The 21,238-nt window shown below is 36.1% G+C and overlaps 1 protein-coding gene across 1 annotated transcript; it reads left to right on the top strand.

Moving 5' to 3' along the window:
* The first annotated feature begins 5,951 nt into the window (after positions 1-5,951).
* On the top strand, positions 5,952-18,887 carry LOC135155651 (uncharacterized). The gene is made up of 6 exons (XM_064105388.1): positions 5,952-6,071; positions 7,064-7,429; positions 7,820-8,182; positions 15,885-15,998; positions 16,519-16,646; positions 17,242-18,887. The coding sequence occupies exons 1-6, from the start codon at positions 5,987-5,989 to the stop codon at positions 17,713-17,715; spliced, it is 1,530 nt and encodes a 509-aa protein (XP_063961458.1). The 5' UTR covers positions 5,952-5,986; the 3' UTR covers positions 17,716-18,887.
* The last annotated feature ends 2,351 nt before the right edge of the window (positions 18,888-21,238 follow it).

The following is a 21,238-nucleotide window of genomic DNA, read 5'->3' as shown; positions in this document are numbered from 1 at the left end:
AAAATATGTTTTATTCTTAAACCAAACCCAGCAGCAGCAATAACAACAACATCACCATTAGCAGTAGCAACAACAAAAACATCGGCAGCAGCAGCAACAACAACATCAAATGCAAGCACAACCCACGGAGATCCTGTTTCATCAACCTCATCATATATAATTACAACGGGTACGTTACACTTTCCAATGAATGTATTTTTTGTATTTTATGCAATCTAATGGTATACCTCATCAAACTCTATAGCGTTGGGACACTAATCTTCATTTGACACTTCTTATCTCCATGATCTAGATGAAAGTTGTGTAGTATTTGGAAAGAAACACTTAATCCAATGAAAGTCAAGATTGAGGTATATACTAGCAATGATCAGTCAGGTGTCTTTATTACATTCTCCAACTTAAATAAAACAAAATAAACTTACTCTCAGTACCATTATCAACATTACAATTTCAAATTCATTTACGTGTATGATCTTTATTTGAATGGACTGCCCCCTTAATTTTTCCGTCAAGATGTCGAAGGAAAATCTAGCATTGCGAATAGAGATTTTAGAATTTCAGTAACATAAAGATGAATACGGTAGAATGGAAATACTAAACATGATAAAACTGTAAACAACCTTGATTGCTTTAATAAGTATTTTTGTACATTTTTTAAATGCTTTTTGCTGACAAACAGACATTCACCTTATCAATAAATAATCCTTGATTTATTTTTTCCCATTAGGTCTACTATTAGACGCCCTTTTTTTCAAGTGGGGAACCATTATATTATCGTCCACTTTGCTTCTGGTCATTCTTACCTGCGCGGTCCTAAAATATAAACGACGGAAACAGACAACGCGTAATGACACGGTAAGATACATTTTTTTATTTTTTACAATAGGACAGTTGTTATTTGATTGCTTTTCGATTTTATTTTTGATGTTTTAGAAAGGAACATGTAGGGTAAAACTTAGAACGAAGCTACTGTGACTGTCATACATAACGTGCGCTAATACGATTCAGAAGTTCATTCTTTAAAATTAAAAAGTTCTAAATATTTTGATGGAGAAAGTATTGATAAATCTCTGCAGTTTGGTAATATTTAGGCATATTAATATTTAACTGTTTAAGAAAGAAACGAATAAATTTTATAAATGCTAATTAAGGAATCCCGAAATTAAAGAGATCGATGTTTAAGGAGAATAATTACATTTGTTGTTAATCTTTCCTTGGTTCTGTAATGTTTATCAGTCACAAATTATTCTTATGCTTTCATTATCTCCGACTACAATTGAACGAGAAAGAAAAGCTACATAATTTTATATTTGGTTCACGTGTCTGTGTTTACATGTTTTCGCAACGAAACACACTATATATGATGACGATATTTACCGAATATTTTTAGGAGGAATTTAGTGATTTTATCAATTTGCCCGGGATATTTGTTTTCCATAACTCTTCTTCTTAGGACATTTCGGCAAAGGGTCCCGAGTCAGAGAGACTACACAACATGCAATACGAAGAACCTACGGGAGAAAGAATACAAGAATCTTCCACTGAACCTGATTCTCTTCCTGGTAGACCGTATGAAACTATCCCTGAATACCTTCTAGCTCCATCCCATAGTCCTGTGGGAGACTCTAATTGGCCAGCATCTGGTCCTGATAATGAACGAGTAGATGAGTTTGGATACATGATTCCAGACAGAGACAAGGGAGGAGAACTACCTGATGAACGATCCCCAGTCAGTCGAGATGGTTATACAGATATCAATCATACATACTTGGATACATCCCTTTCTAGTAGTCAGCAAGGATCTCCCCACACCTACCATGCCTACGAAAGTTGTATGATGACGATGAAAAGCATCGGAGAAAAGGATGAGCAATTGTCGAGTCATTATTATAACATTGACAGCACTGACACTTCTAACCGCTATTAAGAATCCCTCTGCCATGTCTGTAGGCCCTAGTAGATTAAGAGATAGTAATACCATCTCGATCAGAAATTATAACCCCACACATGAGAGAGCAAATTTATACGATGCGGCTCGGGATATGATGGGAATAGTTCAGAGGACAAAATTTGATCATTCGGGAACGACGAATTTGGATATCTAATTTTAGTAAATTAAGTCAGCATGTACATGTACAGTTATTTTGCTAGAAATATTTTCATTTTAAACCTCCCCAAAACCCCAACGATATCTATAGCTTCTTCATTATGCAAATTTCTCCATCATAAAAATTGTGTGGGTGTGTTTTATGCAAAGTGTCACTTTGTGCGTTTGTATACAATGTATACCTATGAGTAATTTCCAGTATGATTGGGCACCGCTGTAGGACTATAATCTTAGCAGGAGTAGAAATTATATTCAAATACTTAACAGGGTTCGTACTGTAAGAAGTATAGTAGTTCCTCGGATGCAAAATTACTTGATGAATTTAACATATCCAGCATTAAAATCATGTCAAATACTAGTTGTGATTGAATTTTTGTCATTGTCGTGATTAATAGAAAATAGTAATGATTTGAAATATCAGTAATTACTTTGATTCCACACTTTCACCAGTAGGAATAGCAATATATTGCAGACATGTCAAAGTAGTGATAGTACACGCAGTTATATTGTGGTGGTATTAGTGGTAATACTATTAGTAGTTTTAGTAATATTAGTAATAGCAGTCGTATAGTCGTATTAGTGGTAGTTATGGTAGTAGTAGTAGACCTAGTAGTAGTAGTAACATAAGTAGTAGTAGTATACGTATTGGTATTGCAGTAGTATATTGCATATATTTTTAGTATCAGTATATAGTATATGTACTTAGAATATCTTCCAAACCTAGACGAGGAGTATCGGTTATTAAATCTCAATTTGATTTCCCTGTTCATTTTTTGTAGTTCTAGTTCTTCATGTGTTATCAGGGTACACATTATTTTGTTCACAGTGCTGTATTACAATGAATTTACATATAAACACCCAATGAACTAATTGGATTTGTTATTTTTTGCAATATGTATTTTCAAATAGAATGAATAAAATACATACTTACTAAAAAGAGAAAATCATAATGGATTTTATTATTAGAGACTGATAAACTTAATATTTATTCAGCTTGGACCCTTGTTGTATCTTGACCCCTTTATTTGCTGATTTTTGCATTTTGGAGACTCGAAAATTATTCCCCATAACACAGATAAAGCTCCCTAACTTCTCTTAATGCATTTCCATTCTGCTTTGAAACCCCCCCCTAAAATCTACAAAATCCGCAGCTATCGACCATGGTTGTCGATCACAAGGGGGAAAGGGGGGTGGTGGTTGATACATCCCAAATATTTTAGGTGGGGGAGGGTAGCCAAGTACAGAAAATACAAATAGTTACAAAATATGGTATAAATTATAAACTTTGCTTTTAAGCACTAAAATCCTTCCTTTAGATAATGATATTTTTTATTATCATATTGTTTAATATCATTCGTATTCATAAATGTAACAAAAAAAAGAGAGCAAATATTCAAAATTTGTCAACATGCAAACAACTGCTTTCAGTCTTTCACAATTCCACTCAGAGGAGATGACGCCTGACATCTGGCCCGTTAAAAGTGAAATAAAGGCTGGCTAGCGGGCTGGCTGGTAGGAGTGTTTCTGAAGCCAAATACTCAACTTTTAAACGGTGAAAATGTATCGAACTTCTGTTATTGTATACATTTGTTTCTAAGCCTGTGGATTCTATTGGTTTGTAATTTGCCAATTTTGTTTTTGCTTCGAAACGACCCTTAAAACTGCAACCTACTACTGCGGCAATTGTGAATATGTGACTGCAAAATGTGTCAGAATTTTGTAATTTATCATAAATTGACCTTCTCGTTTAGTTGTTATTTGTACTAAATTTTACTAGATTGTACTAGATTATTATATTTAGTGGTGTATAATGAGGCAAATATCTACCGGGGGCTGAGTTGATACGGTGCATTTTATGGGGAAAATGTGCGAGCGAGAAAAGATAAATTTAAATTTAGTAAACATTTAGGAGTGCAGAAGAGTCAATCGGATATATATTTAAGGGAATTCAACAAAAATTACGATGATAAACAATACAACAAGATTCAACAGAAAATTCCCTTGTTTGAAAATGGGCGAGGGGCAGCTGCCTAAAACCATGTATGGATCTGCAGAAGTTACCTCTAAAGCATCACGAAAGAGGGCGTCATAGACTTTACAGCAATATTCAGCGTTGAGCAATTTGATTGTCATGATTGTCTTCAAAAGCAGTTCCATATACTGTATGTCTGAATTAGTGCAAGAGAGAGAGAGGGGGAGGGGGAGGAGGGAGGTGGGGGGGGGGAGAATATGGCAAGGGAGTGTCATAGAAATATGATAGGAAACGATTGAGAGATGAGAGAATGAGAGGGAGAGAGGTTGCATAATGAAAAAAAGCTGAAGTACCCGAGAATTGAATTTGTGATTTGATAAAAAAGAATATAATATACCTGCCAAATGCATGAATTATTTTTGTAAAAAGTATGAAGCATTATTATCTATGATATGAGAGGTAAACCGTATCTCTCCGTCGTATAAATAACGATTTTACAAACCTTTTTATACGAAATTGAAGTTATTATTATCTATCTGAAGATGTTACCAATAATCGAGGCTTGTCATTCGCCTTGCATAAGTGCTCCCAGCACGACGACATCCGATACATGGAGACTTTACCTGCCGGAGAAAAGTCGAAATGGTATATGGTACCCATATCACGCCATCGTTTATATCTTGATAAATTGCTGACTACTTGGTTGTTAAAGCGATGGCTATTCTAGTCTGATCTAAAGAATTGCCATAATGAATGAATTATCTGGTGAATCAGTATTTGGATTTTGAATCCAGGATAAAGTTACTGATTGCTTTTAACTCGAACAATTCAACGAATCACTTCAAAGGATTCCAAAATAATGAAGGGTTTCATAATTGCCAAACAACGAAATATCATTAACGATTGTATTCAGCTCATGCTCGACCAATTAAACACAGCATAGATATTTTTCATTAAAATTGATTTAAAAAAAAATTAAATGCTAATAAATTTTGAACCATCGATTAAATATACATTCCGGAAGTGAATCGTTGTTATTAATTGTTCAGTGGCTGATTTTTCTTTATAGAGAGTGTCAGGATGGTAAATCGTATCCCTGAGGTGATGGGTGCTTCCTGGCTTAAATGCTACTTCGATGGAATAAAAAAACATATTCAAAAGCTGGTCTATACGGAATTTAACAACAAGGAAGTGCGCCATCATTAGACAGCGTGTGTATTCTCGCTATCCCTAAACATTAAACGTGACTGTTTTCGGTGGCGAGAAAAAAATAGCAAACTTCTTCTTATCACGTGATCTTCTTTCAATTGTTCTCCTCCTCTGACAGGGAAAAAAAGGAGCTTTTTTCAATTTTTGGAAAATTAAACAAAGTCTGTTAAGTGATGGATTCTATACTCCTTCATAAATAATATAACCATGTTCAGAGTTAGGTCTTGGTAAGAGAGAACACGCTAACCCTTCAGAAACTGTCAATAGCAAAGCTAGTTAAGTCCGTCACTGTGTACGTGCTAATATACTAAAACATTCGGCAAGGTGATAACGTTTGGATACGACGCGACGGTTACTAAGAATAAAAACTGCAATAGTAATGATAATAGTAATAGTATAGAGTAATAATGATGTTGGTGATATTGAAAATAATATCAACTATCAGTTTAAGGCAATCTGTTTTGCGTTCCCCACTTTCCACCTTACTTCAGACTAAATATAACAACGTGTACTGGTATAATTGCTTGCGTAAGAGTATACTGGTATAATTACTTGCTTGACAATCATGTATGAAAGCGAAAGATATTGCGTCACTCGCTTCTGTTATTCACCAGGATATCAAGAACCAGCTTGATGTTTAGTGTTTAGCCCCGTATTTACTGTCATTTAGGAAACATTGCCTGGCAGAGTTGTTAGCCATGAATTCTGTCCGTGGAATTAGTTTTTGCATCTATTGTTTTGGGGGTCTTATGCTTCTCCTTAAAATGTGTGCCGCAGGGTCATGTAAGTACAATAATAAGTATACCTCCTGAATTCCTAATAAAAATAATAAAAGAACTTGGTATGTTTTACATAGTCGGAAGTTTGCCTCGTGTGAGAGACATGCTATTTAATAAACATTGCGAAGGAAGAGTAATATATCCATTTTAGGCATACCAAACTAAATCTGATTATTGAAGATTACTTAATAGACTAGTATTGCACGTTCATTTACCCCATTCACTATGTCACCGCGAAATTTATGAATTTCTTATTTCCCTTCTACACTCTTAAAAATGTTGGGTAACATACTGTCCACAATTGGTTAAAACTTTATCCAATTCTGGGTAGTTTTAAACCAATAATGTGTGCTTTGGGTGAAAATTACACAATGTTGGTTAAAAACTACCCAGAGTTGGATATTTTTTTTAACCCATTGTTGTGTGGACAGTATGATGCCCAACATTTTAAGAGTGTATAGCGTTCAAATACATTGATACTTGATTGCTCTCTGCTACGAATCTTCCGTGTCTATCTTACGGATAGAACATAGAGTAAAGCAATAAAACCATATTATTGAAAAGGTTTATATTAACGATGTATAGACTCTTGAAAACTAAGCTCGTTCGTATTACACATCATAGTGCAGCAACGTCTAATATGTTTGCGTGTATTTTGCGTTGTTGATGCAGTTTTTAATATCATATAATTGTAGTATAACGATAATCCTGCAGTATTCTGTGTCGGTTTCCATCTGTGAAAGAGCTATAAAATGTTGGTAAAAGGGAAGAAGTATGAATGTAAAAATGTGGTATTGGCTGGGATGAACAGAATATATTGTATGAAAGACAGATATTTTCGACGTTAGAGGAGAATTGATGAGTTCTCATAAGAGAAAGATTTCATATCGCACTGTGCATTTCTATCAATTTGTATTCCTACAAAATTCATTCTTAATACAGTATGTGTATAGGGAATGTTTTAATATCCACAATTATTTCATTCTTCTTTCATAGCTAATGTTTGGCTTACAGGCGATGAGCAGTACAATATTTCATCAGTTGATATAGACGGGAAAGTTGAAGAAGACTTCGTTTTGATTTTCAACACAACTTCTCGCCATAGAATTAGATTCTCCACTTCAGATTTTGATTTTGAAGCCGGCTTTGTTTTCATGAGCATCGGTGAAGGGACTGAAAAAGATGGAGCTGGTGTGCTTTTTGAGGACCCATTAACTTACACTGGGTTAGCAAGCTTTAGTGGGTCAGATTCACCAAGTGTTGTGACATCAGTAAGCAATTCAGCATGGATAAGTGTTACATTTTCCCGAATCCAAAGGAAACTGAATTTCAATGTAACCGTCTCGTGTACCAATATGTCAGGTAAATAAATCGGTAATCATTTGCATACTTTTTACAAAGCTAAATTGCTAATGCTTTGAATTTCAATTGGGTACATTGCTTGAATAAAAATAACGATTTACCAATTTGAATCTATTTTTGATATGACTATTTATAACGAGTTATTACAAACTCCAAAGAGGTCTTATTGTCTTGTCATAGCTGGTTATTCTGTCTTGTCTGTGACGATAAACATAACATATATAGATAGATGATTAAAAGACATATTGTAACTTTGTAAATACCTTACATTAATGTCTAGAAAGCTGACGATAATTTGTTCTAGATATATCATTGAGCTAGAAAGTAAAAACGTGCAACATGTTTCCTTACTTTGATCAATGTCATGTTCTTATTTCCATTTTCCACCAGATATAACTGAAGTAAATGAAGGTGGAACGATATCGATCAGGTCAATGAATAATCCGTCAAACTACCCAAACAACTACTATCGTCTATGGGATATCCGAACCCATGAAGGCTACGTCATTGAAGTTATTGTAAGATCATTCGATGTCGAAACCGGGCACGACCACGTGTACATATGCGATGGTGTTGATAGCTTTTCAAATCAAGGATCAAAATGGCGCGATTGGACAGGATTATGGGAGAATGAGGTCCTAGAATCACGAGACTTCATATCATCTACCAATTCAATCACCATGATCTTTACCACTGATTTTAGCACAACAAAATCAGGGTTCTGGATCCAATTACGAGCTGCTAAGAAACCAGGTTAATGACAATGTTTCTTGCTTATGTATACTAATTAAAATTTTATGATATATGTAGATAACAAATGGTATTCTAATACTTATGTTTAGTAAACCCTTGGTTAACTTTATGGCGTGTAGTTGTCGACTCATTCACTGAGTAGAAATTATTTTAAACCTGCTGAAAAAATCGTAAAACGAATACTTGTGTTGTGAAATGAGAAGAAAAGGAAAAAAAACGATTATTTTAATAAATTAATTGGTACATTACATTCCACAGAAGTGTAGTAAAATCCTCATCAAGTCTAGGGTTAAACTTAGCTTTATTCATGTTATTTGTTTAGAATGTCGGTAAAACGTTTGCTTTTCAATAGCAAACTGTTTAATACCACCACCATTTTCGATGACTTGCTTTTGCTGTACTAGTTGCATACATATATAGAAAACAACTATAATGCAGTGATGGAATGCATGGTTTGTCGAAAAGAAAGGTATTAAATACAATATTTCATGTTTGATGGAATAATTCAAAGTTTTTGCTCTTATACCATTTCGTGTCAAGCGATCGTATCTCTCAATTACTTAGGTAGTTTATATACATAATGATGAATATAACAATGATAATTATTACCCATCTGAATTATGGAAAATATGTTGTTCATAACGAAATTTTCTCTAGATTCGCATATCAAGGAATTTTTAACGACTCTGTCACAATTGAAAAGCAAATGCAAATTACAACCCAGGTAACAATACAGCGTTGGACCAACGTTGGATCAACGTTGGGAAATTTTTTCCCAACGTTGCCTCAACGTTGGCAGGCAAACGTTGCATCATCGATAGAAGTGCACGCGCATACATCGTCAGACCAACAACATTTCCAACGTCAGTTCAACGGTGTCCAGCAACAATGTTTCAACGTTGTCTGGCAACGTTGATCCAATGTTGGCTAAATAGTCAAATACAACATTGCTACAACGTTGGTAAGCAACGTTGCATCATCGATAGAAGTGCACGTCCATACATCGTCAGACCAACAACATCTCCAACGTCAGTTCAACGTTGTCCACCATCAATGCTCCAACGTTGGTATAATGTCGGCTGAGTCATCAATAACAGCGTTGCTGCAACGTTGATGGGCAACGTTGAAGCAGCGATGGACGTGCACGTGCATACATCGTCAGTCCAACTATGTTTACAACGTTGGTTCAACGCTGTCCAGCAACAATGCTCCAACGTTGTCTGGCAACATTGCTCCAACATTGTTACAACGTTGTCACAACGTTGCTCCAACATTGCTCCAACGTTATTCCAACGTATGGCAGTAATTAACAAAACATTAATTGGTTTCAAGGTGAAGTCCACCATTACAACTCTACACTCTAATCTTTATCATCATGTCTTATCCTATCCTAAAATCCTACATCCTAGTCCTATATCCTATTCCTATCATCCTACACCTATCCACTGTATCCTGTCATTGACTCCTATATATAGAGCAACTTTGCTATACTTGGCAGAATACAGTTAATATCATTTTCCACACTTAACCTTGAAAATTTCACTTAGAATAATATGTTTTGATTATAAATGATATGGTAAAGGAGCCACATACTTTTCTGAAACTTTTCATGGTGGAAATATTGAATAAACATAAATACTCTCATTATTATAGCAATATTACCTAAAATTTTGGTCATTTACTGATGTAATGAATATTCATGAGTGCATAATCATTTTGTCCAGATGAGGCAGGTATGGCAGCGTTGGTCCAATGTTGGTCCAACGTTGGGTGACGTTGATCCAACGTTGGTATAATGTTGGTCCAATGTTGATGGAAAGTTGATTCAACTTTAGTCCAATCTTAGTCCAACGTCGGCGTAAACGTTGATTCAATGTTTGTCTAATATCGGTTAAATGTTCTTGTAACATTGATTCTTTGTTGGTCTAATTTTAAACAAATCCAACGATGCGCCATCTCCATCAAACAGTTTTCAACACTGTGCCATCATCATCTGTAACCTGTTCATGATTCTATAAAAAAACATTACAACTATTATTACAGCTATTCATTTCTTTTCATTCTTTCTGTTACAAGTCTCTTCACATAATTCAAATTCAAATTCAAATTTATTTATTTCACTTCCATCAATTGTACATACATGAATTGTATACCATATATAAACATAAATATTTGTATACGTTGAAAAAAAAGAAAATAATGATACATATGTTGTGAAAAAAAAAAAAAAAAAAAAAAACACTTAGACAATTTGGGCAACACATTGTAGGTTTTGAATAAGTATACTATTTTTCAATAGAAATTAAATTAAGATGGAAATGGAGGGACCCACTAAAAAGCAATGCTTGTACAATTAAGAGGAATCAAGAGAATTACGTGTGATATTTATTGAGGCCTTTGTAGCATTCAAACTTTTTTGACATCCTCTTTTTCTCAAACAAGACTAATACCAAAAAAACATATGCATATGTAATAAGAATTAAGATGTATTACATTTTCTTGCGAGTTGCAATATCTGTTTCTTTCTACAATTGTTTAATGACTCGGTATGCAATGCCAATTGCAACGTCAGTAATCATCACAAAAACTCACATGTGTAATTGCAGTCTCTCAGTACTTACAAAATCTAAAAAGGAGGTCGCGTAGCTTGGCCTCACTCAGAGTAATGTAGCTACTGCCTACTGTAACTAAAGAGTGCCTCTTTTTGATTAAGATAGAAGTCAACTGATATCTCAATATGCATGGCCATTGCCTAGTCTCGCTCGTGCCATAACTATTGAATGATATTTCATCAGCGTCAAGTGTAGCATACCTCACATAGCAACTACAGGTTTGACTGCAGTTGGAAAACACTCGGTCCAGGCTAGGCCAGGCAGGACCGACCAGGTCAATTCAAGGCAGCGTATGATAAATAAGGCAGGAATGCCAGGTAGCAAGTCATTGGGTGATTTCAAGTACGGTGTACGGTGTTGAGAGTGTGAAAGGGCCGCTGAACTGAGCTCCAACACCAAGCGTAATATTATTTTTCATTGAAATGTATTAAAACTCTAATGATTTGCTCTAATCTTAAATGTAAAAGATAATTTTACGGAGATGGTTCGTCGTGTTCACCCCCTGTTCGTGAGCTACAGTTCATCAACACCAATCCCTGGGGGTCGGTGTTGCTGAATGGGGAAATTGCATGTAGATCATCAACACCATGCAGCCACAGTGCAGTGTTGGGTTCAGCAGATGACAATCAACACCAGCCTTCAACACAAACTGCCGGAAATACACCATATTTTCCGAGGTCAATCTCAACACCAGCCTGATTCAAGTATGGTGTTGTCACAACAACAACACCAGATTTCAACACTGTACTTGAAATTATTGAAATCACCCAATGACTGTTGCCTTGCCCTTGGTATCGCATACTCGTTCCCACTCACACGTAATGCGAGGTTAGTATTAGTCACTCACACAAGCTAATTACGAGGTTAGTTAGTATAGTTACGTATTGTATTACCGGACACTATCATGATTCCGGACGCGCATAGTACTGCGTACGAAAACAATTTCGTACCGTAAGACTTCCGCAATTCAATTTCACAGAGCAATACATAGAACAAGATTGCTAAAACAAGGCGAAAAAATCCAACTTTTACCTTATTTATCTCTAAAATGACAGAAAATGATTAAAATATCATAAGGTAGTTTTGCATTAACAATTGATATATTTTCTGATGAAAAAATGGGCCTGATTTTGCCGAATATCAGTCTCGTCCGCTCCTTTGATCGAATGATGAAGTGTGGTGTATTGTGGTTAATCGTCGACGGCTAGACTCGATGTATACCATGCGTGAGGTTTACCGTGACTAGAGCCGTCTATCGACAGCTCATCAAACTTGATGAGCGTTACGATACAAACGAGCATAGTATTGGACAGTGCCATGGAACATGCAGCTAAGAAGTCAAAATAAAATTTATCAAACACGAATTTATTACCAACATCTGCTCAGATTTGATGTGAAAAAAAAAACATAAGCTTAGAATTTATGTATGATATGATATATGAAGAAAAATTCACACAAATTCTTTCTTACATCATTATAATGAAGAATATCTTTACCCGTCCGGCGCGCGTCCGGAATCATGATGAAATTTGTCGCGCGCGAAAATAACTGTTTTTCGTGGAGGGGTATGCGACAATTGCGATGCAAAGAAAACGGTTGGTAGGCCTAAATATAAAATAATTTTATCATATTCATAATTTTTGGAATAGCAAGTGCAAATATTTCTTGATTGTATTTCCTCTAGTTGTCATTTTTAAAACACTGAAATAAAGGTGTCCGGTAATACTAAAAGGATACACTGCCATATGTTATACTGTGCAGTGACTGGTGTTAAGTACTACTTACACGAATATAATAGCGTCGGACTGTACGCGCACAGAAGCTGACTCCGGAGTCCGGGATCTTTCGGAGGGGATCAATGGTTGCAGTTACCGATTATCTGCAAGTGCAAAGAAAATTCCACTGTAGATTGTAGGTCCTAAATATGCAGCTTATAAGTACTGTTCCAGATCACTAGATATTCTGGAATTTAATTGTAATATCCAGTCCAAATTCTGCCAGATTCTTCAAGTTCAAAATTGAAGGAAGCAGACTACACAGACATGACAGAAGGAGTCCGACGTCGCGACTAATTTTGCGCATTAGAATAGTATGGTATTTTTAAAAAGGCACATTTGATGCTTGTATTTCCTTCTTCAATTTCTTCTAGTTATGTGACGTTAGGCCTATGCAGGGGCGGATCCAGCTTTTTATAAAGGGGGGGGGTTGGGGTGGTATGCGAGGGAGCGTAGCGACCGAGTCCAAGCGAGCGGAGCGAGCGAGGGGGGAGGGTGTGGGAGGGGGGTGTCCCCCCTCCCACAGTAGGGAAAATTTTTGAAAATCTGTGTGTGAAAATGGCGTTTTCTTGCATCTAAAAAAGATAAGATTTAAAAAAATGGTCCCCGGATTTTTTTTTTGGGGGGGTTGCAACCCCCCCAACCCCCCCTCTAGATCCGCTTCTGCTATGACATATCTCGTACTTACTGTGAAAGGCCTAGCCAGCTGCAAAGGACGAGGGCGTTTCTGGAAATTCTGGTCTTGAACTACATTTTTTTCTTGTTTTTCTCCTTTATTTTCTATATTAATCGACACATTTGCATCCCCCGGTGCATGCAGCCTCTCTATTCTACCCCATCTTTATTTTTGTTTTCCCCTTAGACTTAGTTTTAGTTCCTCTTTCCCTTCCCATTATTTTCCTTCTCTCTCGATTTATTTTCCCCTTATTGCTGGGGGATATACCAAGGGTGACATGGATAGACAAGCAAACTTACTTGATCGACCCCCCCCCCTTGGCCCCATTGGAAATTATGCGAGTAGTCGTCTGTATATCATTATCAATTCTTCAATGAACCAGTTTCTAACGTTCTCAACACTGGGTATATTATGCCGGGATATTATGTTGACTGTCAAACAAATATCCAACAAACTATAGTTTCCAACATTGTGTCAATGTTAACTGTCAACAACTCTCCAATAAACTATTCCAATTACGCTCCACGTTGTGCCATTGTCCGTTGTTCAACAACTCTCCATCAAACTAGTTTCCAACTTTGCCAACGTTGTGCCATTGTCGACTGTCCAACAAATCTCCAAGAAAATAGTTTCCAACGTTGTTCCTTTGTCGGTTGTTCAGCAACTCTCCATCGAACTACTAGTAGTTTCCGACGTATAGTCAACGCTGTGCCTTTGTTGGCTGTTCAACACCTATCCAATCAAACACGCGTTTCCAACGTTGTGACGTTGTTGGCTGTCCAACAAATCTCCAACACACTAGTTTCCAATGTTGTGCCATTGTCTGTTGTTCAACAACTTTCCAACGTTGCCAACGTTGTGTCATCGTCGACTATCCTACTGATCTCCAATCTACCAGTTTCCAACGTTGTACCAGTGTCAGTTGTTCAACAACTTTCCATCTAACTAGTTTCCAGCTTTATCAACATTGTGTCATTGTATACTATCTAACTAATCTCCAATCTACCAGTTTCCAACGTTGTGCCATCGTCGACTATCCAACAAATCTCCATCGAACTAGTTTCTATAGCTTTGACAACGTTGTGCCATAGTTGGTTGTTCAACAACTTTCCATCGAACTAGTTTCCAACGTTGCCAACCTTGTGTCATCGTCGACTATCCAACTAATCTCCAACCTACTAGTTTCCATCGTTCTGCCATTGTCGACTGTCCAACAACTCTCCAACTAACAAGTTTCCAACGTTGCCAACGTCGTGTCATTGTTGATTGTTCAACAACTTTCCAGCAAACTAGTTTCCAACGTTGCCAACGTTGTGCATTTGCTGGCTGTCAACAACTCTCCAACTTACTAGTCTCCAACGTTGTGCCATTGTCGACTGTCCAACAAATCTCCAACAAACTAGTTTCCAACTTTGTCAACGTTGTGCCATTGTCGGTTGTTCAACAACTTTCCAGCGAACTAGTTTCCAACGTTGCCAACGTTGTGCCATTGCTGGCTGTTCAACAACTATCCAATCAAACGTGTTTCCAACGTTGTGACATTGTCGACTGTCCAACAACTCTCCAACTAACAAGTTTCCAACGTTGCAACGTCGTGTCATTGTTGATTGTCCATCATCTTTCCATCAAACTAGTTTCCAACGTCGATTCAACGTTAATCCATCAAGTTTTTCCAACGTCCAACGACTTTCAAGTTTCCAACGTGGAGCCAACGTTGGCTTGTTACCTGGGAAAGCTCACTAAAATTGTGTAGACTCTGTGTAAACAAGTACCATATAAAAAAAAAACGTTTTGAATGTTTGCAGTGTTAAACGGTGACGTTGTAAAGCCAATGTCGAATCCCCTCAGATAATTATCGGTTCCTAATATTGTCGTGATATTATTATGTGATTGCATAAAGCACGATGAATCAGACTATTCAATCCAATCTCACCCAAAGGTCGTAAGATATAGCGCCTTTTCCTTTCGGTTACAAACCGCTGTGCACATACTACCCCATGTTTTGGCCACTAAAACAATAACGTTACACCTCAAACATGGGACACTACATAAATTGAGATTTTCCCGTCACCGATACTCTGCACAAACAGTTATCAATTTCTCTGATTTTGAATGATTGGCTATAAATTTGTCACTATTGAGATACACAATCATTTCAGGGTCTTGTGTTTTAAACAAAAAGCACGACGAATCAGACTATCGTTTTGAAAATTTGAATTTGAGTTGAAATCAATTTACAATGCTCTTATGTTTTTCCATGTGCATTTTTGTCATCAAGCCAATTTCTTTATAACATAAATGGCTGACTTTCTTACGCGATGAAAAATTTATAGGTCAAGTAAATAAGAACATTAAATAACTTACCGTCAGTACTTCTTTATTTCATGGAATGTATATCATCCGGAGGGTAAGAAGTGTACATCAAAGGTTGATGGCTACTAAAGTTAATGAAATATTTATTCGATTAAGGCAAGTGACGACTTTCATTATATACCATACGATAAAATAATTTTCATTTGAGGTTTAATGAGTATTTGAAACAGCAACAATAACAACAAGAGTATACATAATATTTTTTTTGTTTTGTAAGGAACATCATCTGTTGTTGGCATGAAAATATGTTTTATTCTTAAACGTAGCAGCAGCAACAACAGCATCAGCAGCATCAGTGGCAACAACAACAACAACATCAAATGCGAGCACAACCCACGAAGATCCTGTTCCATCAACCTCATCATATATAATTACAACGGGTACGTTACACTTCCCAATGAATGCATTTTTGTATGTTATGCAATCTAATGGTAACTCATCAAACTCTATAGCGTTGGGACACTAATCTACATTTGACACTTCCTATCTAGGTAAAAAATTTGGAGAGAAACTCTTAATCCAAATGAAAGTCAAGATTGAGGTATATACTAGCAATGATCAGACAGGTGTCTGTAGTACATTCTCTAGCTTCAAAATAGACTCACCTCCAGTGCCATTACCAATATTACAATTTCAAATTCATTTACGTTTATGATCTTCATTTGAATGGGCCCCCTCAATTTCTTCGTCAGGATGTCAAAGGAAAATCCGGCATTGCGAATGGAGGATTTAGAATTTCACTAACATAAAGATGAATACGGTAGAATGGAAACACTAAATATGATAAAACTGTGAACAACCTTGATTGCGTCAGCAATTACGTACTTTTTGATGTTCTTTTGTTGGTAAACAGACATTCACCTTATCAATAAATAATCCTTGATTTATTTTTCCCATTAGGTCCACTATTAGACACCCTTATTTTCAAGTGGGTAGCCATTATATCATCATCCATTTTGCTCCTGGTCATTCTTACCTGCACGGTCTTAAAATATAAACGACGGAAACAGACAGCGCGTAATGACACGGTAAGAAACATTTTTTTTTACAATTGGACAGTAATTTGATTGCTTTTCGATTTTTTTTTATTATTGATGTTTTAGAAAGGAACATGTATGGTAAAAATTAGAACGAAGATACTGTGACTGTCATACATAACGTGCGCTAATACGATTCAGAAGTTCATTCTTTAAAATTAAAAAGTTCTAGATATTTTGATGGAGAAAGTATTGATAAATCTCTGCAGTTTGGTAATATTTAGGCATATTAATATTTAACTGTTTAAGAAAGAAACGAATAAATTTTATAAATGCTAATTAAGGAATCCCGAAATTAAAGAGATCGATGTTTAAGGAGAATAATTACATTTGTTGTTAATCTTTTCTTGGTTCTGTAATGTTTATCAGTCACAAATTATTCTTATGCTTTCATTATCTCCGACTACAATTGAACGAGAAAGAAAAGCTACATAATTTTATATTTGGTTCACGTGTCTGTGTTTACGTGTTTTCGCAACGAAACACACTATCTATGATGACGATATTTACCAAATATTTTTACGAGGAATTTAGTGATTTTATCAATTTGCCCGGGATATTTGTTTTCCATAACTCTTCTTCTTAGGACATTTCGGCAAAGGGTCCCGAGTCAGAGAGACTACACATCATGCAAGACGAAGAACCTACGGGAGAAAGAGTACAAGAATCTTCCACTGAACCTGATTCTCTTCCTGGTAGACCGTATGAAACTATCCCTGAATACCTTCTAGCTCCATCCCATAGTCCTGTGGGAGACTCTAATTGTCCAGCATCTGGTCCTGATAATGAACGTGTAGATGAGTTTGGATACATGGTTCCAGACAGAGACAAGGGAGGAGAACTACCTGATGAACAATCCCCAGTCAGTCGAGATGGTTATACAGATATCAATCATACATACTTGGATACATCCCTTTCTAGTAGTCAGCAAGGATCTCCCCACACCTACCATGCCTACGAAAATTCTATGATGACGATGAAAAGCTTCGGAGGAAAGGATGAGCAATTGTCGAGTCATTATTATAACATCGACAGCACTGGCACTTCTAACCGCTATTAAGAATCCCTCTGCCATGTCTGTAGGCCCTAGTAGATTAAGAGAGAGTAATACCATCTCGATCAGAAATTCTAACCCCACACATGAGAGAGCAAATTTACACGATGCGGCTCGGGATACGATGGGAATAGTTCAGAGGACAAAATTGGATCAATCGGGAATGACAAATTTGGATATCTAATTTTAGAATATTAACTCAGCATGTACAGTTATTTTGCTAGAAATATTTTCATTTTCAACCTCCCCCAAACCCCAACGATATCTATAGCTTCTTCATTATGCAAATTTCTCCATCAAAATAATTGTGTGGGTGTGTTTTATGCAAAGTGTCACTTTGTGCGTTTGTATACAATGTATACCTATGAGTAATTTCCAGTTTGATTGGGCACCGCTGTATGACTATAATCTTAGCAGGAGTAGAAATTATATTCAAATACTTAACAGGGTTCGTAGTGTAAGAAGTATAGTAGTTCCTCGGATGCAAAATTACTTGATGAATTCAACATATCCAGCATTAAAATCATGTCAAATACTAGTTGTGACTGAATTTTTGTCATTGTCGTGATTAATAGAAAATAGTAATGATTTGAAATATCAGTAATTACTTTGATTCCACACTTTCACCAGTAGGAATAGCAATATATAGCAGACATGTCAAAATAGTGGTAGTACACGCAGTTATATTGTGGTGGTATTAGTGGTAATACTATTAGTAGTTTTAGTAATATTAGTTATAGCAGTCGTATAGTCGTATTAGTGGTAGTTATGGTAGTAGTAGTAGACCTAGTAGTAGTAGTAACATAATTAGTAGTAGTATAAGTATTGGTATTGCAGTAGTATATTGCATATATTTTTAGTATCAGTATATAGTATATGTACTTAGAATATCTTCCAAACCTAGACGAGGAGTATCGGTTATTAAATCTCAATATGATTTCCCTGTTCATTTTTTGTAGTTCTAGTTCTTCATGTGCTATCAGGGTACACATTATTTTGTTCACAGTGCTGTATTACAATGAATTTACATATAAACACCCAATGAATTAATTGGATTTGTTATTTTTTGCAATATGTATTTTCAAATAGAATGAATAAAATACATACTTACTAAAAAGAGAAAATCATAATGGACTTTATTATTAGAGACTGATAAACTTAATATATATTCAGCTTGGACCCTTGTTGTATCTTGACTCCTTTATTTGCTGATTTTTGCATTTTGGAAACTCGAAAATTATTCCCCATAACACAGATAAAGCTCCCTAACTTCTCTTAATGCATTTCCATTCTGCTTTGAAACTCCCCCCCTAAAATCTACAAAATCCGCAGCTATCGACCATGGTTGTCGATCACAAGGGGGAAAGGGGGGGTGGTGGTTGATACATCCCAAATATTTTAGGTGGGGGAGGGTAGCCAAGTACAGAAAATACAAATAGTTACAAAATATGGTATAAATTATATACTTTGCTTTTAAGCACTAAAATCCTTCCTTTAGATAATGATATTTTTTATTATCATATTGTTTAATATCATTCGTATTCATAAATGTAACAAAAAAAAAAGAGAGCAAATATTCAAAATTTGTCAACATGCAAACAACTGCTTTCAGTCTTTCACAATTCCACTCAGAGGAGATGACGCCTGACATCTGGCCCGTTAAAAGTGAAATAAAGGCTGTCTAGCGGGCTGGCTGGTAGGAGTGTTTCTGAAGCCAAATACTCAACTTTTAAACGGTGAAAATGTATCGAACTTCTGTTATTGTATACATTTGTTTCTAAGCCTGTGGATTCTATTGGTTTGTAATTTGCCAATTTTGTTTTTGCTTCGAAACGACCCTTAAAACTGCAACCTACTACCGCGGCAATTGTGAATATGTAACTGCAAAATGTGTCAGAATTTTGCAATTTATCATAAATTGACCTCCTCGTTTAGTTGTTATTTGTACTAAATTTTACTACATTGTACTAGATTATTATATTTAGTGGTGAATAATGAGGCAAATATCTACCGGGGGCTGAGTTGATACGGTGCATTTTATGGGGAAAATGTGCGAGCGAGAAAAGATAAATTTAAATTTAGTAAACATTTAGGAGTGCAGAAGAGTCAATCGGATATATATTTAAGGGAATTCAACAAAAATTACGATGATAAACAATACAACAAGATTCAACAGAAAATTCCCTTGTTTGAAAATGGGGGAGGGGCAGCTGCCTCAAACCATGTATGGATCTGCAGAAGTTACCTCTAAGGCATCACGAAAGAGGGCGTCATAGACTTTACAGCAATATTCAGCGTTGAGCAATTTGATTGTCATGATTGTCTTCAAAAGCAGTTCCATATACTGTATGTCTGAATTAGTGCAAGAGAGAGAGAGGGGGAGGGGGAGGAGGGAGGTGGGGGGGGGGGGAGAAGATGGCAAGGGAGTGTCATAGAAATATGATAGGAAACGATTGAGAGATGAGAGAATGAGAGGGAGAGAGGTTGCATAATGAAAAAAAGCTGAAGTACCCGAGAATTGAATTTGTGATTTAATAAAAAAGAATATAATATACCTGTCAAATGCATGAATTATTTTTGTAAAAAGTATGAAGCATTATTATCTATGATATGAGAGGTAAACCGTATCTCTCCGTCGTATAAATAACGATTTTACAAACCTTTTTATACAAAATTGAAGTTATTATTATCTATCTGAAGATGTTACCAATAATCGAGGCTTGTCATTCGCCTTTCATAAGTGCTCTCAGCACGACGACATCCGACACATGGAGACTTTACCTGCCGGAGAAAAGTCGAAATGGTATATGGTACCCATATCACGCCATCGTTTATATCTTGATAAATTGCTGACTACTTGGTTGTTAAAGCGATGGCTATTCTAGTCTGATCTAAAGAATTGCCATAATGAATGAATTATCTGGTGAATCAGTATTTGGATTTTGAATCCAGGATAAAGTTACTGATTGCTTTTAACTCGAACAATTCAACGAATCACTTCAAAGGATTCCAAAATAATGAAGGGTTTCATAATTGCCAAACAACGAAATATCATTAACGGTTGTATTCAGCTCATGCTCGACCAATTAAACACAGCATAAATATTTTTCATTAAAATTGATTAAAAAAATATTAAATGCTAATAAATTTTGAACCCATCCATTAAATATACATTCCGGAAGTGAATCGTTGTTATTGATTGTTCAGTAGCTGATTTATCTTTAGAGAGAGGGTGTCAGGATGGTAAATCGTTTCCCTGAGGTGATGGGTGCTTCCTGGCTTAAATGCTACTTCGATGAAAAAAAAACATATTCAAAAGCTGGTCTGTACGGAATTTAACAACAAGGAAGTGCGCCATCATTAGACAGCGTGTGTATTCTCGCTATCCCTAAACATTAAACGTGACTGTTTTTGGTGGCGAGAAAAAAATAGCAAACTTCTTCTTATCACGTGATTTTCTTTCACTTGTTCTCCTTCTCTGACAGGGAAAAAAAGGAGCTTTTTTCAATTTTTGGAAAATTAAACAAAG

The sequence above is a fragment of the Lytechinus pictus genome, chromosome 1 (assembly GCF_037042905.1).
Source record: "Lytechinus pictus isolate F3 Inbred chromosome 1, Lp3.0, whole genome shotgun sequence".
In the NCBI taxonomy this organism is placed as follows: Eukaryota; Metazoa; Echinodermata; class Echinoidea; order Temnopleuroida; family Toxopneustidae; genus Lytechinus; species Lytechinus pictus.
This window is presented reverse-complemented; position numbering and strand designations above follow the sequence as displayed.